Source organism: Molossus molossus, unplaced genomic scaffold, assembly GCF_014108415.1.
Source record: "Molossus molossus isolate mMolMol1 unplaced genomic scaffold, mMolMol1.p scaffold_m16_p_4, whole genome shotgun sequence".
NCBI lineage: Eukaryota > Metazoa > Chordata > Mammalia > Chiroptera > Molossidae > Molossus > Molossus molossus.
In genome coordinates, this window is record NW_023425377.1 from 108416889 (window position 1) to 108444353 (window position 27465).

General features: G+C 44.5%; 1 protein-coding gene across 1 annotated transcript in view; it reads left to right on the forward strand.

Moving 5' to 3' along the window:
* Positions 1-27465, forward strand: part of NR3C2 (nuclear receptor subfamily 3 group C member 2) — a 311485-nt gene that overhangs the window by 262775 nt on the left and 21245 nt on the right. Inside the window, exons 7-8 of the mRNA XM_036240956.1 lie at positions 15746-15876; positions 22072-22229. Coding sequence (XP_036096849.1) covers positions 15746-15876; positions 22072-22229 — 289 coding nt within the window. The remainder of the gene's footprint in view (positions 1-15745; positions 15877-22071; positions 22230-27465) is intronic.

Here is a 27465-nt window from a genome sequence, read left to right on the forward strand (position 1 = left end):
TTGGCTCAGCAGTTAGAGCATCGGCCTGCGGTCCGGAGAGACCCGGGTTCGGTTCCCGCTAAGGGCGCGTACCTCGGTTGCAGTTTGTCCCTGGCCCTGGTCGGTTGTGCGGGTGGCAGCCACTCGATGTGTTCCTTTCACGTCGATCTTTCTCTCTCTCTTTCTGTTCCTCTCTCTCCTTCCCACTCTACCTGAAAAAAAAATGGAAAAATGTCCTCGGGTGAGGATAAAAAAAAAAAAAAAAAATGGAAACTTTGGTTCAGAATTTGAATCATTTCTCTAAATCTGTTTTCCTTCCTTTTCGACATCATGACAATAGTTAAGAGCTCGGTTGTTGAAGGCCCAGAGCTCAGTTCCTAACTTGGCTGCTCACAGCCTTGCTGCTGGGTGAACATCGCTAGGCCTCCATGTCCCTTGTTCAGTGAGGACCGGAGCCGGTCCACAGACCTCTTGTTCTCAGGACCCCCTTTGTGCCCTGGGAATCACTGAGGACCCCGAAGACCTTTTGTTTATATGTTATATCTATTGGTATTTACCCATATCAGAAATTAAAACAGCTTTTTAAAAAAATATTGATTTCTTGATTCATTTTAAAATAAAAACCTATTACATATTAATAAATAACATAAACATAACATAGCATGAACATGTTTGTAAAAAAAAAAAAGTAGCTATTTTTCTCAAAAAATAAAAAGAGTGGCATTGTTTAGCCCTTTTTAAATCCCTTCAGTCTGCCCTAAATGAAAACAATGAATTATCTTATCTGCTTCTTACATCAGTTTGTTGTAACAGGTTGTTTTGGTGGAAATACATGAAACATCCAGCCTTGCCCAGCTGCCCAGTTGGGTGAAGGAGGACCTCACAGATCCAGGAGAGAGCTGTGGGGACCCCTGGGAGTCCTCCGGTTACACTGTGAGAACCACCAGAAGAGATGACCTTTTTTTTTTTCCTTATCCTCACCCGAGGACATTTTTTCATATTTTGTTCAGATAGAGTGGGAGGGAGAGAGAGAGGGAAACATCGACGTGAAAGGGACACATCGAGTGGCTGCCACCCTCACGACCCAACCAGGGCCGGGGACAAACTGCAACTGAGGTATGTGCCCTTAGCGGGAACCGAACCCAGGTCTCTCTGGACCGCAGGCCGACGCTCTAACCGCTGAGCCAAACCGGCCAGGGCCAAGAGGTGATCTTTAAAACCCAGCCCACACCTTCCTTCTGCTTGGCTCTCGGGAAGTCTCAGTGGAGGTCTGGACCCCTTTCCTCATTCAGGAAAGACTTCATCGTCTGTGTTTCAGACATCGGCAGGGGGACGCTCAGTGGAACGAGTCCGGTACTCCCAGGGCTGTCTGTGCGGTAGCAGAGGGCTCACCCCATGGCCTCCCCTGTCCCGGGTGCTGTTACATGTCCGCTCAGTTACAGACAGTCAGAGTTGAAGGCAGGTGTCATCATCACTGCTTTGTAAGTGCTGCAGCTGCCTCTCGCAGAGAGAGGTTTGGTAGGTTACCCAAGATCACGTCGCCGTCGAGCGGACCTCAGGTTTGAGGCGCAGGCTTCCCTGAGAGGTCACGCGGTTTGCATGATACAGCATGTCCCAGAATAACCTTGTTTTGTTCAACTTTGTTTAGGGATCAGGTTGATGAGATGCCCCAGGAACTGAACTTTTTTTTTTTTAACATCCGTGAGCCTATGGTACACTTGGTTTCATTATATATCATTTCTCTCAAAGTCGAAGAACTACCCATGACCTCAAGTGAGAACTTGCAAAGACATGGAGCCGGCAGGGGCTCCCAGCTCCCTCGCGGCCGCCATGGCTCACGATTCTGTAGTCCTGCTGCACCTGTCAGATGACTTAGAGCTCTGAGAACTGCGGGCAGAACCAGGTCACGGACACAGACGACAGCCGGGGGGAAGGGAGAGGGGGAGGAGGCTCTGGGGGATAAAGGGTGATGGAAAAAAATTAAAATAAATTTTAAAACATGAATAAATGGGGCTGGAAGGGGACTTTGCTTGGGGCAATGGGTGCATAATGCAGTGTGCAGATGGTGTTTTATTGAGTTGTACTCTTGAAACCTGTACCTCAGTAAATTTAATAAGAAAATAAATAAATAATAAAATCATGCCAAAGAGGAAAAAAAGAATACTATTATAAATGAATGTAATTACTTCCCCTAAAGTGAAATTTACATCTCTTGATTGCTTGGCTAAAAAATAATAATGAATAATGACTGGTATTTCATCAGTCAATAATAAACATTGAGAACATCTACAGTAAGCAAAGCACTATGGTGGCTGTTTTAAGGAATCCAAAGTGAAAGACATAATTTCCATCCCCCAGAATTCTGTCGTCTGGTTGAATGAAGACACAGACACGTGAGTGGTGGCCCAGCGAGACAAAGTGCCCATGATAAGTGACAGATAAGTGTTCCTGAAGATGGGTGTTCTAGGAGCTCAAAGAGCCAGCGATTCCTCTGGGCTGGTGATAAAGGGAGGCTGCCCGGAGCAGTCTGGTTGGAAGGCTGTGGGGGCCCCTGAGGGAGGGCTAGAACCTGGGTGGGCAGAGGAGTCTGAGCACCAGATCCTGCACCTCTTGGAAAGGGGGCGAGCCTCTGAAAGTCAGAGTCAAAAGTTGGGGACCTTGGAACACGGAAGACCTGGGCCCACACTTTAGCGTGGAGGGGCTGTTTCTTTCCCTCTCTGGTTTTTCTCACCATGTCGCCTTCTCTTTCCTCCTCCCCTCCACACTGGCCTCGTCCCTCCCCTTCCTGGGCTTCCCTTTCTGCCTGACCCTTTCTCTTCCCCTAACTTGCACCTCTCTCCTCCCTTCCTCTCTTTAGAGAGGCTTTATCACTAAGCATTGCATGTATTGACTACAAATGCTACCTCCCACTGTTTGTACATTGGAATTAGGTGTGAGGTGTGTTAAGGCTTTTATCTGCTTTTCCAAGGGACAGAAACATCACAGCGCCAGGCAGCTCTTTTACTTCCACAGGACCTTGGTCCCTCCCTTCCTCCCTCCCTTTTCCCCTCCTTCCCTTTCTCCCTCGCCCTCTCTCTCTCTGCCCAGAGCCAGTGCCTGCCCAGGGACTGGGGTCCTGTCTGTTCAACAGTTCTCAGGACCTAACACTTGGAACTGTTGACCTCAACACATTGCTTCTGGGCGATGAACACAAACCCCCAAAGGCTCATGTGATTGTTGTTGAGAGACTGCATGGCCAGTGCCTTCTGACGCTAGGAAGTTAAGTTCACAGAAGGGCGGCTGGGCTCCTCGCTGTCTTGACTGGTAGCTCCTACCACAGGGAAGCAGAGGAGCAGGGCTCAGGCTCTATGAATACACACCGTGTGCACGTCACTTCCTGTGCCCGTGCAGTGTGCTCAGTGTTGCCGCTTTACGGGAACACAGGTGTGTCTGCCGGTGGGGTGGCCTGGGAGGCTGATGCTCATTTCACGCCCTCATGAATGATGTAGCTGTTCAGAATGTCCTGAACAGAGTCTTCTCTGTGACAGATGTTCAGAATCAGCAATAAGAAAGGACACGTGGCCACTCTAATGAATTGAGTTGAACACCATAGTTTGTTTTTTGTTGTTGTTTTGTTTTTTGAGGGAGATTATTTTCCAGCTTTCAGAATGATTCAAACAAAACAAACTACTTTTCACCCAGAGTTATGGTGCCCAAAAATGTCTTCTGGGACCCCACCTGATGAATGAGCCGTGTCTGTGATGAGTCTCTGGCTGTGTTCTTCTTCCAAGACAGGACTTCCAGGGTGGGAGAGGACTCTGTGATCTTGTAAAGGGAGCACAACTGCTGTGTGCCTTCCCCATCCCGCCCGGCACGTTCACACTCTGCTAATGTCACCTCCGCAAGTGTGAGCCACTCCGCTGTTGCTACGGGAGCACAGCTGCACCTGCATCAGAGTGGACGTCCTGCGTGACCACGCCAGGTTCAGGTTGCTAGAACAGTGCCCCTTTGAATCAGGAAGAATATGACTCTGTGGGTGCAGGCTGATAAAAATCTTTTATTGCCCTAGGAAAAAGTGATTTGCCATCACCCTTTATCCAAACAATAGTCTAGCAACACTTCTAAATTCAGCATTCTTAAAACTCACTAGTTATCAAGCAGGAATCTTACCTTTTTATGGCTCCTTTTTACAAGTGAGGAAACTGGTCGTTGTTTAAAATGAAGCAATGTCTTTAAGGATCCCAGGTGTCCCCATTTGAAGTCCCCGGAGGTTTAATGCCTTCTACTGAAACATCTGTGGTCTGCGTAGCATTAAATTTCCAGAAATTTGTATTAAAGTCTATAGGCTACAAAAGTGAGACTTGAAAGTGCTAAATGTTCCATCACTAGAGAATATTTTCCTTTGTATCCTTTCTATGTGTAGAGCAATTCTGGCGATAAGCCTTAACATGATTAGCACTTGGTAAGTGCTCAGAAGATTCCAAGTGTGCTGTTGAGTGTTTCGACCTTAGTTTAGCAGTGAAGAGCGCAGCTGCTGAGACCGGACTCCTTAGATTCAAACCCAAGAATGCTGTTTTTGGTGAGCTTTGACCTTCTTCTTTTTTCACTTGGAATAACTAAGTCACTTTATCTAGTCAAGAACTACACCTGTTCCTCTGTCGAGGACTCATGTAAACCTCCCTCCCAAAGCCTAGGGTAAAACACGGGGTTCGCCCGGTCTCGGCGTGTCTGCTGACCAGCCAGGCTGGCCTCTGAGCCCCTACCAAAGGGCCGCGGGCGAAGGCTCTCCAGCAGGAGCAGCGCACAGCGGCAGGCACGTCCTCGCCGTTGCCAACGACCCCGCTGTCGGTCAATAGCAGACAGTGAGCTAACATCCTTTTTTAAAATTCCGCAGTTTGCTCTGTTCCCTCCCTTATCCTCGAGTGATGTATTCAGTCACATTATCTGAGGGACAGGTGTTCCTCACATGATACAATAGGTAGAGTCAAGGAAATTTGCTTAGAAATCACTTTTTAAATTAATTATGTTGTAACTAACCTTTGCCTACTAACAGTTCGGGGACCACGAAGGTTAAACCTTCAGTCAAACACTGTGATTTCTCAGAGACCCCAGTTTAACCTTCCCTGAAACCTGAGTTTTCACAGTAGGTTATGCCTGCGTGTTCTCTTTCTTCAACCAGAAACATGTCCTTATACCCAAAAGAAACTGTGCTAAGTATGTAAGTATTTAAAAATCTAAGGTACAAAGCAGTGTTTTACCAAAGACAGTACAAAAACTTTATGGTAAAGGAAGTGTGTTTCCTGATTTCTAGGACTGTCTGTGGTAAATTATGGTTGCCATGTAATCAGGTCGCTTCTAGATTTTTAGATCGTCGAGTGTTATTTTGATCTATGTAACCAACGTCCATTAAGGCCAGTGGAAATTGTGATGCTTAAGTCCAAGGGCAGCTCTGTGAAAACATAGCCCTTCTGGAACATCAATTAAGGTGACAAACAAAACCTGAATTGGCTGTTAACTGTGACTCGGCTTGGCCATGTAAAACGAACAGAGAATAGATGGGTGTCGTGGAGACCACTGGGACAACACTCGTCTCCGGCACGGTAGTCCCGCCAGGCCCTGGCCGCAGACAACATCCTCCAGCGATCCGGAAGCGGCCGGGCTCTGCCCTGGCTGTAAATAAATGACGTAAATACTATAAAAATGAGCAGACATCAGAACCACGACTGGAAAATGGTCCTCCTATGGAGATATCTTGTTTGTCCGTTAAGGAAAAATCCAGTCAGACTCTGAGAAAAAAATTAAAAACCATAAACTGGAATAATTAGAATGCTCAGATTGAGGTCATTTTTATTGTAATTAAGGTTTGGGGGGAAGAAACTTGTTCCTGCATCTGTGTTTTAGGAAAATAATAAGCCTGAGACAGAGACCATCTGTTACACTGACCATACAACAAGATGTTAGAGTTACTCAGACATAACGATGTGGTTTGCAGTATCAGATGGAAGTAAGGGCTGGTCTCTCAGATCTGCTGTGATGATGTGTGTGGACCACACCACGCCAGCTATTTAACGCTCATTGACACTTGCTGCATGCACTCCGGCAGTCACACACGCACACAACCACACACCCCTCGGGACAATTTATGGAAGTAACAGCATATTAGCAACATGTTCATTAAGAGGCCTCCTCTTGGGATTCCAGGGACTTCAGAATTTCAGTCCTCAGTGAGCAGTACTGTGTGTTGTTTATTTCTGTATTTGAAGAGCAGCTCAGAGTCTGTGAAATCATTGGATTTACCTGTTCTCAGGAGCTGCCAGGTATTTATTAAGCATTCACATAATTTTGGACCTCTGCACCATAAAACATCAATCATGGAAAGATATGCGCCTTATTATCTGGAAGGACACAGCCCTTCAGAGGGATCAGAGCTGCCTGTTGTTTAATCCAAGGCCTAAAGTGAAATGCTTCAACGGCTTATTTTTGTAGTTCCTTACCAAATATAATGATGTCTTACACACCTAAAATACAAGGTGTTCAGTGCAATACTGCTAAAGGATTGCCAGTTAAGAAATGTCATTGTACCTTCGTGGGCCCCCAGAAGTGGAAGAGGCGGGACCCTCTGTGCTTTGGCATTGTTTATAAAATCAGCCGACGTGAGAGGATTGCATTTATGAAACATGAATTCTTTGAAAGAGAAAGGCCAGTGATAAATGGAGGTCTCGTTTCCCTTCCCCCCTCGAGTACCAGAACTGCAACAGACAGGCCTTTGGGGAATTGTTTCTAAGTTTATGACACGGTGTATTAAAGGATTTTTGCTCTTCCTGTTTTCAAAAAGCATTTAGCACAGCTTGCCATGAAAGCATTGATACAGCAAGACTAAATATCCATCAAGACACAAAAAGGCAAAAAAGACAAGTCAAAATAGAGGATAAAAGAGGTATTTTATGTACTTACTATAAAAGAAGAAGAATGCAAAGCCCGAACCCTAAGAGAAGTCACATAATTAAACACAATCTTAGTTTCTCTACCTCCAACAAAGTATAGTACGTAGGATCATGGGTTGCAGAAAAATGTTTTTAATTAAAAAAAATTAATTGTGATAAAACATTAACACAAAATTTATAATATTAACCATTTTAACTGTATAGTTCTAAAATTATGAGTACATTCATTGTTACATAAACAGGTCTCCTTCCCCGCCCCGCTCAGCTCCCAGCAAACACCATTCTACTTTGTTTCTCTGAGTTGGACTATTCTAGGTGCCTCTTATAAGTGGAATCAATCATAACAGTTTCGGTCTTTTTGCAACTGGCTTAGTTCACTAAGCAGAATGTCATCAAAGTTCATCCATGTTGTAGCATGTGTCAGAATAGCCACTACATAACACCCTACTTGAGGCTTCTGTTACATTTTGTTTATCCATTGATTTGTTGATGGACACTTGGGTTGCCTTTACCTTTTGGACATTGTGAATAGTGCTGCTGTGAACACGAGTATGCAGATATCTCAAGAGACCATGGTTTCAGTTTTTGTAGAGATTCTTTAGAGGGGGGTGGGGAACCTTCTTTCTGCCAAGGGCCATTTGGATATTTATAACATCATTCGTGGGCCCTAAAGAATTACCAACTTAAAAAATTAGCCTGCTCTATTTGATCAGGCTAATTTGGTGAGGCGTGTGAGGTTAGCTGGTACTGACTGTATGGCCGTGGGCCAGATGTTCCCCACCCCTGCTGAATGGAAGTCAGCTTGTGTTCTCCCTGTGGAGGGCCACAGCAGGAGCAGCTCCTGGAGGTGGCCAGGCCAGCCCGGATGCTCTGTGGGCTTATTAAATGCCTACTTATCAGTGTCTACCTATCAGAGTGGAATATGAATACGATTCCAGCATTGCATGGAGTTTGGGCAATAGTTTCCCAAACCAGCTGCCTCCCAGTGGACCTCCAGATAACTAGAGGACTACGATTTGCTGATCAATGTTTTGGGTAGTATCGTAAGCTAGTACTTGAATACTAAAACAAGAGTGTCCTTCAGACAGCTGCTGGCCAGTAGGTTCAGTAGACTGTTCTTCTAATGTGAACAGGGCAACACTGCTAACTCAATGATGGCAAGAGGACGTGGCCTGCACACACACAGGTTGTTCAGGATATCTAACTACTAAGTTAAAAACAGGCAACTAGCATGCGGATCATTTAAATTGTGACTGTCCTCCCCACTCTGATTTTAGTGGAGCTTTTTTCTAATTCTCTGTCTTATGTGAATAAACTCCATTTCCAACCCTACCTTCTCTCAGAAGCCAGGGTGGGGGGTGGGGTTCTGACTCTTCTGTTATTCACTTTTGTCCTACGTGAATCAGGTTTGGAGACATTAGATTATTTTAATGTATTATTTTAAGACTGTTTTCAAATGATCATATGATGTAGTTCAGTGCAATGGGTGTTCTAAGAGAGGGCCAGATGAAGCTTTAGCTGTGAATAAAATCGGTGTCCTAGTTGGAGAAAATGACAAGTTTACAAAACTGTTGAAATACTTTTCTCTTTCCCCTGAAGGATTTCTTTAAAAATACTTAGAACTATTTTTCTCATAGATTTTAACGATGGTCTTTGGAATTGGACTGGGTTTCTATGCACATTTTGGTGGTTGTATTTATTTATTCAAAAGCGAGGCTGTTCTGTTCTTGCAGATGAAATGATGCTTGGAAATGGCTGGGGTACCACGGGTCACAGGCAGAGACTGATGGCCCTCCGTTATTCAGGTCCAGTGTTCACTTTGGTGCAGGGACATTTTCTAACTTGGTCATCGCCTCCTGCCTTCGTATTAGTCTGCTGTTCAAGGGCGACATTTGCATTTACTTTTATCTTTTAGAAGCATTGTACAAAATTCATCTCTTTCCCTAAATAGTCCACTTTTTTTTTTTTTACATTATTCTACTCAAAATGAGGTAAGATTATTAAATGAATAAAAGCATGTAGCAAAAAGATGTCTGTGAAGTAATATTGCAAAATTAATATCAGCATCATGCCCAAAAGAGTGTCCTTGTTTCAACTTCTGTGGATGTACACTTCTGTGCATTTCATCTAATTGTGCAAAAATGATGTGATGCAAAATGTGTTTTTAAGGTGGCCTATTTTCTTGAAATTTCAAGCTATGTTGCGTGCACAGTACTCTTCATTTAGAGAACTCAATCTCATGCCCTACAAACAGCGGAATTCAAAAACACAAAATCTTACCACATAATGGGGGCCGAAGGATAAACAATTGATTGAAAATATAACAACATATGAGACACCAAATATCTCTTTATAGTTGTAAAGAGATATTATGGAGAAAGGAGCTAAAAACTATTGGGCTGGTAGCATAGACAGAGGAAAAGGCATAAGGGTTTTGTGTGTCCTTTTCAATTTTTTAATTACTGTTGACATACAATATTAGTTTCAGGTGTATAACATAGTGATTCAACATTTATATACCTTAGGACGTGATCACCACAATAAGTGTAGTAACCATCTGTCACCCTCCATCGTCATCACGATGTTATCAACTATATTCCCTGTGCTCTTCATTACGTCCCATGGCTTATTTTATAACTGAGAGTTTGTACTTCTTAATTTACACCCCTTTCCTCCTGTTCCCTCACCCCTCTGGCAGCCCCTACTTTGTTCTTATATGATTCCACTTATATGTGCAATCTAAAAAACAAAACAAAGCAAATGGAACAGGAATGAACTCTGAAACAGGCATGAGTTCAGAAGTTAAAAAAAAAAGAACCTGGGTTTTGATCCTGGCTGCATTATGGACCTAAATGTCTTTATCGGGACCACGAGGATAATTTTTCAGGAGGCATTGTGAGAATTCGCGAGAGGAAAGTGAACTATGGTAGACGTTCCAAGTTAGCGCTGAAGACCATGGGGTCACTCAGTCCTCAAGACTTAAGAGATGCTGTTCACTGAAGTGCAAAAAGTGCTTCCTTTAGGTGTGTTGTCACAATGAACATTCTGATCTGTTTTCAGGCAGCATCCGATGTCTCTTTTTAAGGAACGTGTGCGATTGTGTGGTTACACCTGATGACAGACGCTCTGACACAGATGTGTTTAGTTCTCAGTCCCTTCCACCTTCCTGAGACCTGCACTCTCTCCTGTGGGTCTCCTGACCTCCCATCCCGCACAGAGAAATAATAACAATGATAACACAAGATCCCTTTCCTGGAGAGTCATTTTAAGAAGTCGATTATTTCTTGGTTTGTTTTAACCAAAACGATTCTTGGTCTTTCCAGAAGCATTTTATTCTCTCCGTTATATAGATACATCTATGTCCTACATCCCTGTGAGGCTGGGATCACTGTTAGTGTCCCTGTTTACACATGACATGCCTGGGTCCCAGGAGCCACACAGTCTGGGGCTCACAAAGCCAGCACATGGGAGGGTGGGTGGGTTGCACATCTCTAGGGCCTGGTGTGGCAAAGCCGGGGTGCCCGCTCGCCTCCAGCACAAGGACGCTTAAGGAATCAAGTGCACCAGTACAACTTGAAGCTGCACGGCGTGAACGCGTGCTGTGTGACGTTCCGTGGACATCCTGATCCCCAGTCTGCCTCAGCCATTCCACGACCCCAGCGCCTTCCTTCTCTGAGAACTTCACAAATGCCACATCTGTTGTATTAGCCATTTAATCTTTCTGTAAATTTTCAGTATTACCTTTCTCTAATCTTCATCATCATGTACAAAGCTGTGTGTCTTCAGTTCTCTTTGTTGTCTTCACTTTTTCTCCTTTTTTCTTCTCTCGTTCTTGTTCGTTCATGCAATATTTATTGAACAAAGCTTGACACATGGCAGTCGTCTGTCATATTCTATTTGACATTCAGAAGCTCAGCCAGACCCAGAGCCTGCCTTTAAGAAGCATGTAGTTAGAGATCAGAATGGTACAGCTGAAATGAACCTTGTTCTTCCCCTCTAAACACATAGAAATGCTGCATTAAAAAAGAAAAAAAAGCCTTAAATATATAGCCAAGTTCAAACGAAAAAAGAAAATGTACAAGAGCAGGGACTTCACAGCCAGAGTTTCACTTGGAGCTAAAGCTACAGTTGGCCCACAAACTATTGGGCGTGATGAATGCCTTCCAGGCAGGTATTAGAACAGCAACCAGAACAGCAGACAAGAATGAAATTCCAGCAAGGCCGGGGTCTGAGACAAGCCCCTTGCCTTGAGCCAGGGCTCTGTAAAGAGTCTTCTGTCTAGTAACAAGGAAAGTAAAACTCAACCAGCCAGCCAGCCCAGGCACATGGCAAGGAAGCTAGAAGAAATAAGAAACACAAGCCTGCACGGACCACATGAAGTGTGGAGTCTAAATTTAAACTACACAAGTCTCGCAAAAAGAATTCAAGCTGAGAAATGAGCATAAACACTGGTCCAGAGCATGTGAAACACATACACCACTGACAGTTACAAATGCTAAAACTTCTGGCAGAGGCCCGTCCACGAGACAGTGGCCCTGGGACTCACCCACAGCACAGATATGTGCCCAAACATGCATGTTAGCATCCCCAAAAACTGCATAAAAATTTCTGGGAGAAAATAGAAAATAAATACGTTAACACTATTTAGATATACTGTAATAGGTAAAGATATAATTTAGAGAAAGGAGACATAATAACCATAAAGTAAGAAATATCTTATGCAGTATAACGTAAGTTTGAAAAAGGACTCCAGACAGCATTTCTAGGCACCTAGACATGAAAGATATTGCCATGATAATTAAAGCACTGCAGACTAAAGGGAGTGGACACGGAAAAAGAAAGATACAGTTAGGAAATAGATCTGAGAAAATTACCTTGAATGCAGTACAACGTGATGAGAAACTCAGTAATGTGAAAGGGAGGTTAACATGGAAGACCAAATGTGAAGGTCCAACACACGGCTACCAGGAGCTCAGCAAGGAAAACAGGCGGATGGGGTGGCGATGGCAGAAAACCAATGGCTCGGAGCATTTCAGAACTGAAGAAATACCTGCATCTTCCAAACAAACAAACACACTGAGCCCTGAGCAGGAGAAATAAGGTTCAGTCTGCACTAGGTACTTGACAATGAAACTGCAGGCATCAGATTAACAGAGGAAATTTTTTTAAGCTACCTAAGAGAAAATGCAAGTTACCTGTCCAAAATGACGGTCAGATGAAGAAGAGATTTCCTAGAAGCAGCAGGAAAGGCCCAGGCATGGTGGAATACCCTCTTCTCAGGACTGAGGGAAATTACCTGTCAGGGTAGAGACCTGTGGCTTTTAAACTATCATTCCAGAAGGAAGGTGAAAGAAAGACATTTCAGACAACATAGGACTGAAAGATGAACAGTCAGCAACTGAAAGAATTCCAAACAATAAAAAAAAAAAATCTTCAATAAGAAAGTGAACCCAGAAGTAAAGAGGGAAATGAAGAAACAGTGGTGGCCAGAGAGACACATTGGAAACTAAACAGACATGGGGTGTGGGTATGAGAGAGACAGCTGTCAGGGACGATTGGAAAACAAGTTGGAATTTAAACACTAAAGAGCGGTAACCTGGAAGAAGGCAAGAAGTGGACCAAAGATAACGCAGGCTACATCTCTCTCTTTCTCATGGAAAAGCTGTTGATTAACTTTAGATGTTTCAGTATGCAAGTTCATAACTTAGTTATTTAAACAGTAAGGATAGAGTGTATACCTCTTAATCAAGGAGCCAAGAGGGGGATTTTTTAAAACATGGCACCAACCCAATAAAAGGAAGGAGAGTAGAAAGAAAGAAAGAGAGAGAGAGAGAGAGAGAGAGAGAGAGAGGAAGAAAGAAAGAAAGAAAGAAAGAAAGAAAGAAAGAAAGAAAGAAAGAAAGAAAGAAAGAGAGAGAGAGGTGGGGTGGGGGAGAAAGTTAAAATGGTAGAAAAAAATCCAAATATATTAGTAATCATGATACATGAAAACAGATTAAAACTGAGCTATGAAAATACAAAGATTTTCAGATTTTTTAAAATCTATCTTTTTGCTGTTTATAAGAGACATGTGATATATAGTTCTGTGGGAAGTTTAGAAATTAGGGACTTAAAAAGGGGGAGGGGGTCCTGGCCCTGGCTGGTTTGGCTCAGTGGTTAGAGTGTCGACCTGCGGACCAGAGAGACCCGGGTTCGGTTCCCACTAAGGGCACGTACCTCAGTTGCAGTTTTTCCCCAGCTCTGGTCGGGGTCGTGTGTGTAGCAGCCACTCGATGTATCTCTCTCACATCGATGTTTCTCTCTCTCTCTTCCTCCCTCTCTTCCTCCCACTCTATCTGCAAAAATGTCCTCGGGTGAGGATAAAAAAAAAGGGGGGGGGGTTGGCATTTGCCAGACATATTTTAAAAAGAGAGCAAAAGAAAGAAAGAGATGGAGGGAGGGAGGGAGGGAGGGAGGGAGGAAGGAAGGAAGGAAGGAAGGAAGGAAGGAAGGGAGGAAGGAAGGAAGGAAGGAAGGAAGGAAGGAAGGAAATGAATATCACTAAAAAATTTTAAGGTAAAATATATAAGGAATAAAGATAGTGTTAGTGCCCTGGCCAGGTGGCGCAGTTGGTTGCATCATCGTCGTCCCATATACTAAAAGGTGGCAGGTTCAATTCCCGGTCGAGGCACATACCTAGGTTTTGGCTTCAATCCCCTGTCTGTGTGTGGATAGGAGGCTGCTGATGGGTCTCTGTCTGTCTGTCTTGTCTGTCTGTCTCTTTCTCTCTCCCCCTTCCTCTCTCTCTAAAAGTCAATTTAAAAAACATATCCTCAGGTGAGGATTAAAAAATAATAAATATGTAAATAAAATATTTTTTTAAAAGATGGTATTAGTAATAGAAAGAAAAATACTTACAATAAAATGAGTAAAGCTATGAAGAGACAAATCACCAAAGAAAAAACTTCAAATGGTCAGAAAACATTTGAAAAATGTTCAGCCTACCAGTGATCATGGAAATGCAAGGAGAATCAACAGTGGGGCTCCCCTTTCTCCCATCAGATGGCAGGCCATTTAAATTGGACAATGAGGGGCATTGGTGGGGATGTGGAACAAAGGGACATTGTCACCTCCTGGTTGGAGGGAGAGCAGCAGGTGTGCACAGACCTACGGCCCAGCAGTTCTGTTTGCATTGTGTCCAGCAGGGGTGCCCAGGGGTGTTCTCGAGCGTCGCTGGTAATGGCAGTCAAGAGGAATCAACCCAAGTGTCCATCAGTAGTGGAGTGGATGAGTGAACTGTGGCTCTAGTCACACAAGTGATGAGAACTATAGCCATGAAAATGAATGGATTTAGAGTTACCGGTGTTAAAATGGATACATCTCAGAATTACAACGTTGACTATAAATAGGTTGCAGGTGGACGTGCATATTTAGTTTCAAATTTACATAAAACAAAGCAGCACTGTGTGCTGTGTTTGTAGATACACGCGTGTGCAGTAAAATATACACATCTGAGGGAATGATCATCACCCACCATGAGTGGTTCCCCTGAAGGAGGCCCATGGGTGGGGTCAGGGAGGAAGACACAGTAGACCTGAGCTCTCTCATGTTTAATTTGTAATGATCTGAAGCAAATACAGCAGACATATTAGCATTGTTAATTCTAGATTGCAGATGCATGGGTTCCTGCTGTTATTCTGTGTGTGTGTGTGTGTGTGTGTGTGTGTGTGTGTGTGTGTGTGTTTAAAATATTCCCTTAATTGAAAATAGCTTCCAGCTTATTATGAGAGAGGAAAGACATAGTAATAATAATAAAAATAAAAATACAGAGAGAAAAATGTTATCTGTTGCATAATCAGTTTTTTACAAGTGGCTTTCAGAGTTGAGATGAGAGAGATTTCTGCCAGTTGAATCCAAGAGTGCTTCCTGGAAGAAGCATCACAGTGTTGCTTTCCTACTGATGCCCACCTTTCGGTCATTCATAGACATCTGTCAGCCATCATGACCTTTTTTCTGTTTCTTTGGCCTTCGTCAAGCCCTTTCCCAGTTTTCCCTGGTCTCGTGTTCACTAATTACAGTCTAGTCCATATAAAGCAGCGGTTAGCCACGGCCTTCCCAAAGATGTATTACTGTGAGCAAATACATCTCAAACACCAAGTGATGCCTGCCTTCCTATGAGAAGAGGAAGTAATGATTTTTGTCATAATACAACGTGGATTTTTGTGATTTGGATTTTGTGGCGGAAGAAGTTCGGTTGGTTGTTTGAATGAATGGAAACATGTGCAAACTCCCATGTCATTTCTCTCTTTACCAAAAAGTTCCAGTCAAGGTTCTCACCTTTTCAAATTTTGTTTCATTTCCCGTTTTAAACATGCTGCTGCAAACAGTCGAGAAACAAATTTCAGGACCTCTGTAAGGGGCCCATGTGGAAACTAGATTTGGTCCTCACTATCCTGTGTTCCAAACAGTGAGTGCCTGGTGTGTGACTGACAAGGACCAAGCCTGTGGGCTTCACCCCGCGTCACAGCGGCTTCTCTGCTCCCTGGGTGATCTCACGATAACCACACCACCTCAGTCATTATTGTTCAGCACAAAATGAAATGATGGCACACTTTGAGAAAGGTTGGTCTCAGTGCTCCTGACACGTTCTTCCAGGGCGCTAGTACATGGCATGGAGTGTTGGTCTGGAAGCGATGTGCCAGTCCCTAGGAAAGGCACCCAGGTTGTCTTCAAAATGGGCATCTGTTCCATGCTGACGCCAAAAGGAAGACTGATTCAGATCGCTCGCGAGGCTGCCTCGGGCTGCTAGTCTGGTTTCATAACGAACCTTGAGATCTCAGACGTTTTTTTCTTTGCCTTTGCAGAGAGAAGATGCATCAGTCTGCCATGTACGAGCTGTGCCAGGGGATGCACCAAATCAGCCTTCAGTTCGTCCGCCTGCAGCTCACCTTTGAAGAGTACACCATCATGAAAGTGCTGCTGCTGCTAAGCACAAGTGAGTCGTGCCACCCGATGCCCACCCAGGCACGCCGCTCCCTTGTCGGGCCATCTCCCCTTTGGGGAGTAGCCTATTTCGGGTACCGGGGAGTTGGAATAAAAAGGAAGAATTTGAGGAGCTGGGAGGCGGGCTTTGGGCCTTGATGGGCTAGGTTGCCGGCAGAGGATGAAGCGTGGGGGTACGAAAGAGCTCGTCCCTGCATTCCTTCAGGAACACTGGGTAACGAGGCGCGGTCTCTGCCCTGGGGGAGTTGTACTGTCGGTGAATGCAGACCTCGTTCAGTACAGTGCGGAGAGGGATTGCGGCTGTGGTAGAGACTCAGCCATGGCCGCTTGGAGACGGAACAGCATGGTCAGCTCTGGGGATCAGAGAGGGAGGCAGGGGGAAACTGAATCTTGGGGAGCTTTGGAAGGGTTGGGGGTTGGGTATGAGGCCTGGGATGGAATCCTGTCAGGTAACTGTGTGAGGGAGTGTGGAAATGCAGGAGAGCATACCCCTACCAGGCAAAGCCATACCTGTACCAGGCAATAGCCATACCCCTACCAGGCAATAGCCATACCCCTACCAGGCAATAGCCATACCCCTACCAGGCAATAGCCATACCCCTACCAGGCAGTAGCCATACCCTACCAGGCAAAGCAATAGCCATACCCGTACCAGGCAAAGCAATAGCCATACCCGTACCAGGCAAAGCCACACCCCTACCAGGCAAAGCCATACCCCTACCAGGCAAAGCCATACCCACACCAGGCAATAGCCATACCCACACCAGGCAATAGCCATACCCGTACCAGGCAAAGCCATACCCGTACCAGGCAAAGCCATACCCACACCAGGCAGTAGTCATACCCCTACCAGGCAGTAGCCATACCCCTACCAGGCAATAGCACTTAGCTCTGGAAAGTTGTTTTGCCTGTTGATTTTTAAATTTTTAATATATTTAAGTATTTAATTTTTCAAGGAATATCCGGTTACATTGGGCTGGGGAGGAATGGGGAGTGGGTTGGGATGTAGCTTGGACCCGGTACCAGTACCTGTTGAAGTCCTGGCCTTGCCAGGTGGGCAGAGGACACTGGAGGCCGTGGGCAGGGGGGGTGGCGTGAGGGCGCTGTGCTCCATGCCCGAGGGTGTGTCTGGAAGTAGGCTGGGTTAGAGAGGACGGGAGACACAGAGCTGACCCTGACGGGAAGCACAGAGACCTGCGAGGCTGCCGGAATGATGCCCGGATGACGGTGGACAGGAGCAGACGCGTTCAGGCAACACCGCAGAGGTGGCCTTGGCAACTGACCGGAAGAGGAGGTGAAAATGGTCTGGGTCGGAAGTGACACAGCTGGAGCCCAGAGAAACGACCAGGACGGCAGAGATGCCCTGGAGAGAAACGTGCTCTGGTTGGGAGTCAGAGCAGGTTTTATGGAGTAAAAAGTGGGTTTTATTTTGGATGTTAGTTTTTAGATGGATCTTAATAGAGAAGCCAAAAGATGGAGCTCATCTGGGACTGGAACTCAGAAGACAGGGTCAGGTGTTGAGATATAAACTTGGGATTATCCTTATAGGAAACTGTAGTCTGGACTCAGTTGGTGATGGGGTTGCCGGCCACAGAAAGACGAGAACAGGTCCAGTCGACCCGTGAAAGGGGACGGCCCAGGCTGCAGGGGCACAGCCGTCAGGGAGGGTGAACAGGGCAGAGGCCACGACTGGATTCCTCCGAGGGAAGGACTGACAGCCGGGTGTGCACAGGGCGAGTTGAGAGACGCCTGCCGGAGTTGACCACTGGGCATCGGGCAGGGACCTGCAGATGGATGGGGAGCTGTGTTAGGCTTCTGGAACCAAGTACGAGTTGATGGCATAAGCTGCCAGAGAGACAAGAGAGGATAGGACTAGCCTTGGCAGTGATATCGAGCACTGTTTTCGCAGACCAGGGCACAGGCATTTTCAGGCAGGGGAAAGAATCTGAGGAAGCTCACGTCAGATGCGGGCGAGGCCAGGAATGGTGGCAGGGGACTCTGAGAGGAAACCCCTCGGCTGCGGGCTGCGGCCACCGAGGAAGCCGAGGCATGTTCTGGATGCCGAGCGTGCGGCATGGACGTCAGAGGACTCGCAGCTGTTGAGTGGCCGAGCACCTGGCCTGGGCAGAGATGCTCTGGCATCCAGAGTGTGCCCAGCCCTCCCTTGGCTCGTGAATCGGGTTGGGAGACGGGGCAGTGTGCAGTAGAGTCCTTCGGAGGAAAGAGACATCAAGGAAACGAGGATAGAATAGTAAGAAGAGATGCTATTTCCAGCGAAGAGGCGCTGGGTCTGTGAAGAGGGAGCCTCATTCAGGTCCAGCAGGATCAGGGATGCGGTGGTGACAGCGGATAAGAATCTGCTTTGCCCTGGCCGGTTTGGCTCAGCGGTTAGAGCATCGGCCTGCGATCCGGAGAGACCCGGGTTCGGTTCCTGCTAAGGGCATGTATCTCAGTTGCAGTTTGTCCCCGGCCCTGGTTGGTCGTGCAGGTGGCAGCCACTCAATGTGTCCCTTTCACGTCGATGTTTCTCTCTCTCTCTCTCTCTCTCCCTCCCACTCTATCTGTACAAAAACTGGAAAAATGTTCTCTGGTGAGGATAAAAAAAAGAATCTGCTTCATATATGTTTAGTGCCTTTCAGTTTTTGGGGTGCTTTCATATATTATCTAATTTAATGCCGAAAACAGCCCTCTGAGATTAATTGCCCCGTGGTGGAGCTGACAGAAAGGCCCACAGTGACATTTGTGCAGTGTCCCCTGTGAGTTAGGATCCCCCCGGGGGTGGGCTTCGCGTCCAGGAGCAGGGAGCAGGACCAGGGCTGCGGAGGGGGGCTGTGCAGTGACCGCCGCAGGGGCCGTGGACTGGCGGGCCGGCGGAGTGGACTGCCGAGGGGCCTCGGCAGCCTGGCAGGGAGGTGGCCACACCTCGCAGCTGTGTTTCCTTTGGCCAGGTCAGGATTCTTAGGTTGCTTTTGGCCTTTTGTCTTATTTTATTTTCATGGAGTTCGATTGCCAGGGGCAGGGCATGCTCCCTCCTTTGCCACAGGCCCCACCCCTCGCTGTTTGCACACAGCCCGTCTCCCGTAGGGCTGACTTCGCCCGCATCTGCCTGCAGGGTCAGGACTCCCGGCTCTGTCCCCACCTCGGGATCCCTCAAGGTGTGGGTGCCCCTCGGGTCCTCGTTTTCCTCTCTGGAATGTAACCTTGGAAATAGTCTTTAAAGTCAGTGACTGATCTTACTCCTCTTTCCAAGCTCTGTCGTTAACCATTACTGGTTAGAAAGATCTTTTAAATGTGTACCTGTACACACACACACACACACTCACACACACACACACACGCCACACACCAGATAATAGAAAATTTAAATTAAATATTTTTTCTAAAAATCTATGTGATACTAATGCTTTATAAATTTTGACTACTCAAATTTAATTGGCGTCTTACCCTTTTATATAGTGCATTTAATCCAGCCAGCCTATGATCAACTCTGATATGATTGTGAAGCTGTCCAGGTTGCTGTATTAGCTTCCAAGGAGCTCAGTACTTTCCATTCTGAATTTCTTATAGATGCAGGAAAAGCAAAATAAAAAGAGAGGGAAACAAGAATTTTCTGAATCACAGAAACGGCGGGCTTCAGTGCACTTACTTTGCAAATCTGTGGAATGCCTGAGCATCCTTCCTCTTACTTAAGAAGATAAGTGGCACACCTGATGTCCAGTGTTCCAGGAGACTTTTCAGCAGTGACATCAAGAAGTTGGGGCTTGTCCTGCCCCTGAAGGAGGGCAGACGCACTTCCGCCCGGGGTCTCTCTGCTCTGCTCCAGCCATGGGTTCTGGACGATTTCCAGCAGCCCGTGCTGCTTCATAAGACATTCAGGAAATCTGGCAGACCTCCCGAATCGGAGGCTCTGCCTGCGAGCTCTTTATTTGTGGGTTTGTTTCAGCTTCTAAGATATCTAGCTGGAAAATTGGTACGATATAGTTCAGTCGCCACAGTAACATATAAGTAATATTTAACACGGGATGTTCATAATTTGAGAACTTCTGATAACACATCGATCAGAAATATGAAGGTCTTTGGTTAATATTTGTATATATGTGTCAAATAGTATTGAAATATAGTCATGAAGTTTATTGACATATTCTAATTTTAGGTAAATTTTTCATGTATAGGATGATACCCATAAAAATATCTAGACTGGAAAACAGAAGGTTTACTCCATAAAATGTTATAAATTAAAAAGTTAATATATGGGCTCTGGCAAGTGTGACTCAGTGGTTGAGTGTCGATCCCTGCACCAAAAGGTCACCAGTTCGATTCCCAGTCAGGGCACAAGCCCGGGTTGCAGGCTCAATCCCTAGTAGGTGGTGTGCAGGAGGCAGCCAGTCAATGTTTCTCTCTCTCTCCCTCTCCCTTCCTCTCTCTCTAAAATCAATAAAAACATGTTTTTTTAAGTTGTGGTTGGGAAGAGTAGGCTGTTATTTGCCAACTTTCAGTTTCTTTTAGCAAGTTTGAGGTTAACAGTAAAATTTTTGTAGAAAACGAATCTATAGCTTTAATATTAACATCCTGGTTATTACCATCCTTCTTTAGTTTTTTTTATACTTTCTAAACAAGGTTTTCATTTTAAATAAAACTATCAGTATATAATAGATGGCATTTGATTCTTAATGTGAATGTCAGATATTTGAAACCACAACTAATATCGTGGAAGCCTCAGGAATTTGTGCAGTTGCTATTAGGGATTTATTTCCCCCCACAAAAGTAGACTTAGACAACCACAAATCAAAAGCCTCAACAATTAAACTCAAGGAGAAGATTATTAGCATAATATGTGAAGTTAATTTTGCCAGATAATTCATATCTTTATACAGGACCACAGGGTTTATTTGCAAACAGTAGTATTTCTGGCTTCCAGGGTTGCACATAATAATTCAGAAACGGACTCAGCCAGTACAAAGTGCTGAGGACGGACCCTGGTCAGTTATTATGCATCCTGCTATGATAGAGTAACAAGGATGTTGTGTCATTAAGTGACAGTAAGAGCAGTTTCAAACTCAGAATGTTAGTGTCAGCTAGTCACTAAATAAAGGAAAGAAGAAAATAAAATTCTACATTTTCTACCTTATCAAAGGTAAAGAGGAATGTGGTTTATTCTCTTTGAAAGTTTTAGCTTTTTCCCTTGGCTGCCCAGCACCCCCACCCCCTCAGGTTGTCTGGGAGGTCACATGGCAACACCAGGGGTCATGTGATCTGGGGCAAAGAGAATGGAAAGTGCTTCTTTGTATGCACATTCTCCCCTTGGTGGATGGCCAGTTTTCCCCAAGCGTCTTTGATATTTGAACTTGAATATGAAGACACTGCTTTCTAATTCTAGCTCCAGCTTAGATTGTCTGTGGCTTGTGGCTCTTCCAGTTGTCCTGGAAAATCAAAGTCTGTTTTCCTACCTCTGAGGTGTTGGCAAGTCAGGGTACATAAAACACTTTGATGATGGGCCACGAGGCCATGAAGCTTTGTGGTCAAGAGGCAGGCTTTGGAGACAGACCAGTCTAGGTTTATGGCAGTCCCCTCTCTGCCATTTATTGTGTCCTTGGACTAGTGTTTAAACCACCAGTCCTCAGTTTCTTCATCTGCAAAATAAGAGTAATATAATGGTTATGTCGTAAGACTGGTGTCAAGATTAAGTGAGCTGATATATGCAAAGTGTATAATAACATATTCCTGATAAATAGTGGTTATTACTATTCTTTTGTATATATGTGTGTGTACAAGAGTTACCATTAGATAACTGTCATATGGACTTTATGCAATTAATCGAGATTCAGTATCGTTCTCAAAGTGAACCTAACAACCTCAAAATATTCCAGGCCCTTTAACTGCTAAGATGTGAAAGCTGTTTTCTTTTTGTTATCCTCACCAGAGGACATTTTTCCATTTTTTGTTCAGATAGAGTGGGAGGGAGAGAGAGAGAGAAACATGGACATAAAAGGGACATATCGAGTGGTTGCCACTGCACCACCCAACCAGGGCCAGGGCCAAACTGCAACCGAGGAACATGCCCTTAGCGGGAACCGAACCCGGGTCTCTCCGGACCACAGGCCAACGCTCTAACCAATGAGCCAAACCGGCCAGGGCGAAAGCCGTTTTCCATCCTGGGAATTGACCTGTCTGTTATCCTTATACACAGTTCCAAAGGATGGCCTCAAAAGCCAAGCTGCGTTTGAAGAAATGAGGACAAATTACATCAAAGAACTGAGGAAGATGGTAACGAAGTGTCCCAACAATTCTGGGCAGAGTTGGCAGAGGTTCTATCAGCTGACCAAGCTTCTGGACTCCATGCATGATGTAAGTATTGCCCCTCGATGCCCCTTCAGTGCAGGGCTAGCAACCACACCTGTTCACCAAAGGCGAGGGGAGAGCTGAGAAAGTTCTCGGACCTTGGGAGGAGTGGAGGTCAGTTGTCCAGCGGGAGGCAGCAGGAGGTGAGACCTGATTCGGAAGGACATTTTCATTTCAAGTCAAGGGTATGGCTCTTTCCCTCGCTGAGCAGGACCAGAGAAATGGGCACCACACGGCAGGACCCGTGTCCTGGCCCAGGTCAGGTCAAGTTTCACATTCCTGCTTGCAGTTTAGGAAATGTTTGGTCAGTAGAACTGTTTGCTTTCCCATTGCAGAAATAGTGTCCATCTGCTACAACTGTTAATCTAATAACCCAATCTTTCAAAAACATTATTTGTGGTCCAGGGCCAGCTTGGATCATCTCAACCTTTGCCAAAATGTGAATTCTATATTCATTGTTCTTCACAGGAGTCACGTTTCTTGTTTTCATGTAAATGCAGAGAGGAAATTCCGAGCTTGTTTCTTCTCACTTAACCAGTTATAGATGCAGTGGAGGTGTTGGTTAGAGGTTCCTACAAAACACTGATGTGGATCACTTACCCTGTTATGTCATTTAAAATGTGCTTCTTGTTTCACTATGCAAGCGTGTTCTTCCATTCTGGCTAAAAAAAAAAAAAAAAAAAAGTTGTACCAGTCTTGCCTAATTGTTTTTCATGTTTGTGAGGTTTTAATACGTTTTTCAGGGTAGAATTGATCACCCAAGCTCAACCCATAGATTTTCATAAGAAATTCATCTTCAGATATGTTTCTGTTGTTAAGGAAACGGCTGCAGGCTTGATGACCAGTGTTTTAATAATATTCCATTGGAACCAGCGGTTCATCCTTCAGAAACCGGTTTGTGCCAGTGGGACCTCGTGCTCTGTGGGTTTCGATAAAAGAAGGTCCCTCTCCAGTGTTTCGCACGGAAGGCCCACTGCCTGTCAGTGACCTTTGCTTTCTCTGCACGTTTCTATGGCATGAGTCAGATTCCCAGAAAGTGAATTCAGGGATGGATAGTTTTGCTAATTATCAGTGGCCTAAAGAGTGTGCTTTAATGGAAAATGTTAGAAATAAGAGATGATGGCAAACAAGCCTTCGGGGAACACAGCAAATGACATTCTGCAAGTCACATGGAAGGGAATAAAGGAAACCAGAGCGTGGAGCGTAGATCATCTGCATGAGAACCGGGGCCACAGGGACCTTCTCCTGATGCCTGTATCGCACATCCCTCTGACTGGGGCTTACAGTGGCGCTTTGTGGTTCTTCCTTGATGATTCTCATCTGTTCAGATGTGTGGGCAGGCACAAGGGCAGTGTCAAAATGAGTGTGTAATTGTCATCACACACATAACAGATCATGCGTTTTGTAGCCATTTGCAGGTAATGAGACAACAGAAGTTACAACTGTTTGTCAGTGGCCTTTCAGGATCTTTGTGGCTGCAGCAGAGCAGCACCGTGGAAATAACTCAGGGGCCACCCCCTGGTCCATGTGTCACACCATCGTCTCCAGCTGCTTCTGTGAGCCAGCACAGTGCTGGGCACCAGATAGGATCTCAAGTCGCCATGTGGCTATATCCTATGTGGTAATGTTCTGCAAAACCCCCCAGGGAAAATCATTGTCATTTTAGTATGTTTATTTTTTTTTGTCATCTTCATTTTAGTTTAGTTTATTTTTTTAACTTATCTTTGTTATTGAATGTATTACAGATGTTCCTCCTTTTTCCCCTGTTGACCCCCTCCTCCCTGCTCCCACCCCCTCCTGCCTTTCCCCACACTGTTGTCGGTGTCCACTGGTTATGCATATATGCATAAAAGTTCTTTGGTTTATTTCTTCCTACCGCCCAGCCCCCTTCCCTTTGAGGTTTGTCAGTCTAACAACAAATTTGTACTTCTTAATCCCTTCACCTTTTTCACCCATCTGGCAACCAACAAAATGTTCTCTGTATCTATGAGAATGTTTCTGTTCTGCTTGTTCATTTTGTCTATAGATTAAATTGTCGATAGATATGTATTCATTGCCATTTTATTTGTTCATGTTTTTTATCTTTTTCTTCAAGAAGACCCTTCAACATTTCATATAATAATGGTTTGGTGGTGATTAACTCCTTTAGCTTTTTCTTGTCTGGGAAACTCTTTATATGGCCATCGATTCTAAATGACAGCTTTGCAGGATAGAGTAATCTTGGTTGTAATCTTTCTTTTCATCACTCTGAATGTTTCTTGCCACTCCCTTTTGGCCTGCAAAGTTTCTTTTGAGAAATCAGCTGACAACCTTATGGGAATGCCCTTGTAGGTAACTAACTGCTTTTCTCTTGCTGCTTTTAAGATTCTCTCTTTGTCTTGAACCTTTTGCATTTTGATGATGATGTGTCTTGGTGTGGGCCTCTAGGGGTTCATCTTATTTGGGACTCTCTGTGCTTCTTGGACTTGTATGTCTGTTTCCTTCGCCAAGTTAGGGAAGTTTTCTATCATTATTGTTTCAAATAGGTTTTCAATTTCTTGTTGTCTCTCTTCTCTTTCTGTCACTCTCAAGATGCAAATGTTGGTATACTTGAAGTTGTCCCAGAGGCTCCTTATACTATCCTCATTTTTTTTTTATTCTTTTTTCTTTTTGCTGTTCTGATTGGGTGTTTTTTGCTTCCTTATATTTCAAATCGATGGTTTGTTTCTTGGCTTTACCTACTCTACTATTGAATCTGTGTAAATTATTCTTTATTTCAGTTAGTGCCTCCTTCATTTCTGACTGACCCTTTTTTATGCTCTTGAGCCCTCACTAAGTTCATTGAAGTTCTCACTAAGTTCATTGAGCATCCTTATAAGCAGTGGTTTGAACTCTGCATCTGTTAGGTTGCTTATCTCCATTTTACTTAGTTTTTTTTTTTCCTGGAGTTTTGTTCTGTTCTTTCATTTGGAACCTGTTTCTTTGTCTCTTCATTTTGGCTGCCTCCCTGTGTCTGTTTCTATGTATTAGGTAGAGTTGCTATGTCTCCTGCACTCCTAGGGTGGCCTGTTATAATAGGTGTCCTGTAGGATCCAGTGGCACAGCCTCCCTGATCTCCCAGCTGGGCCCTCAAGGTGCACCCCTCGTGTGGACTTTACATCCTTCTATTGTAATTGAGTCTTGATTGCAGTCTCAATGTGGCTTCTTCTTTAATTTTGTAGTTGTAGGACTTCCATTCAGCTTGATTTCAGGTGGTTTTGAATGATGGTTTTTCTGTAGTTTGGTTGTAACTTTGATGTAGTTGTGGGAGCTCTTTTTAGTTTGTTTAAATCAAGTTATAAATGATACACAATGAGCTCAACATATTTCAAGTGTACCATATGAGAAGCTTGACGCCATGACGCTGTCATCACAAGACAATGAACACATCTATCACTCCAAAACTTTTCTTGTACCCCTTTTTAACCTTTCTTCCTACCTACTGCTCCCTAGTTGCTTTCTGGCAATGTAGATTAGTTTATATATTCTAGAGTTTTATATATTTTAGAGTTTATATAATCTATTTGTTTATATATTCTGGACTTTCATATATATGGAATCATACATGTATATGTCTGGCTTCCTTCCCTCAGCATAATTATTTTGAGAGCCATCCATTCTCTTGCATGCGTCAGTACTTAGTTCTCACTCATGGCTGAGGAGCATGGATGGTACAGATAGCCCACATTTTGCAGTCCCGTCACCTGTGGATGGGCCTGCGGGTTGTTTCCTGATAGGGGACTGCTACAGAGAAAGCTGCACCGCACGTGTGTGTACAAGTCCTGGAATGGACAGCACCCGCTTTTCCTTGGGTGAACCCCCCCTAGTGGAATGCCTGGGTCCTATGGCTAATGTGTTTCCATTTTCTGTAAGATTGCCAAACTCTTTTCCAAAGTGCTTGTACAGTTAGTTGTACATTCCCTTGACGAGTGAGTTCGAATTGCTCGACATCCTTACTAACACTCTGTACGACTGGTCTTCCTAGATGTAGCCATTGCAATAACTGTGTGGCGGAATCTCACTGCGGTTTTAATTTGCATTTCCCTAATGTTTAATGATCTTATCATGCACTTATTTACTGTCTTTGTCTTATTTGGTATAGTGTCCAGTTCTTTGGCTCGTTTTTTTAAAAATTGAATTGCTTGTTTTTAATGGGAATGTTGAGTTTTGAGAATTCTTTATATATTCTAGACACCACTCCTTTATAAAATATGTTATTTGCAAGTATTTTCTCCCAGTCTGTGGCTTATCTTTTCATCCTCTTAGCAATGTCTTTGGAAAAGCAGGATTTTTTCATTTTAATGAAGCCCAGTTGCTTATTTTTTCTTTTATGAGTCACATTTTTGGTGGTGTATCTAAGGAATCCTTGTTTAAGCCATTGTCACAAAGCTTTTCTCGTTGTCTTGAGGTACTGCCCTTCACTGACTGACATGTAGTGTCTTGAAAACCATATTGTATGTTTTTTTCTGAGCAGTTTTGGTTGGTCCTGGTGGCAATGTAAATCCAGTCCATTCTATTTTGGCTAGAAGGAGAATATGCTTTGGGGAATCATTGGAATCATTTTAATTCTAAATTCTTTATTTTAAATGATTTTTCTGAAGTTTGCTCCTAGAAGTAGCCTAACCAGACGCATCTTGAAAGTTCTATTTATATTCGTCTTCCAGACAGAACATTGAAAAATGCACTGTAAGTCTAGAGGGATCTTTTTAACATTCGTGCTTACACAGACTTGAAACTGCCCACGGCTTTTTCATTAGAGTTAATCAGTGAGTCAGCATTTGTGGAACTCTCTTCCAGGGAACACCCTGCTACATGCGGCCTGGCTCTGTGCTCAGAGCTGAGTCCTGATCACCTGGTGGGAAGACAGCATTAGTTCCTGAGAGTCCCCCAAGTAGGAACGCTATGAACATAAGTCAGTGTTCTGCTTTAAAAAGTGTGCATATTGTGCCACACTTCAGGACACATGCCCATAGAGCTCAGGACATGCGTGCACAGCTCTCAAAACGTGGACTTGTCCCACATGGCACACGTGTTGGCAGAAATATGCTAAGGTGAGTGAAGGTAACATTCTCTGAAAGAACAGGTTGGCAGTTAAGTATATGAATCGGTCAACAACTTGAAGGAATCACAAGCCCTCTGAGCATCAGTTTTTCCTCAGCGTCAAAGAAAGCAGCTGTGATCAGGTTCCAAGGAATGGGTGTATTTTTGTGTTGTTTGGGTGTTA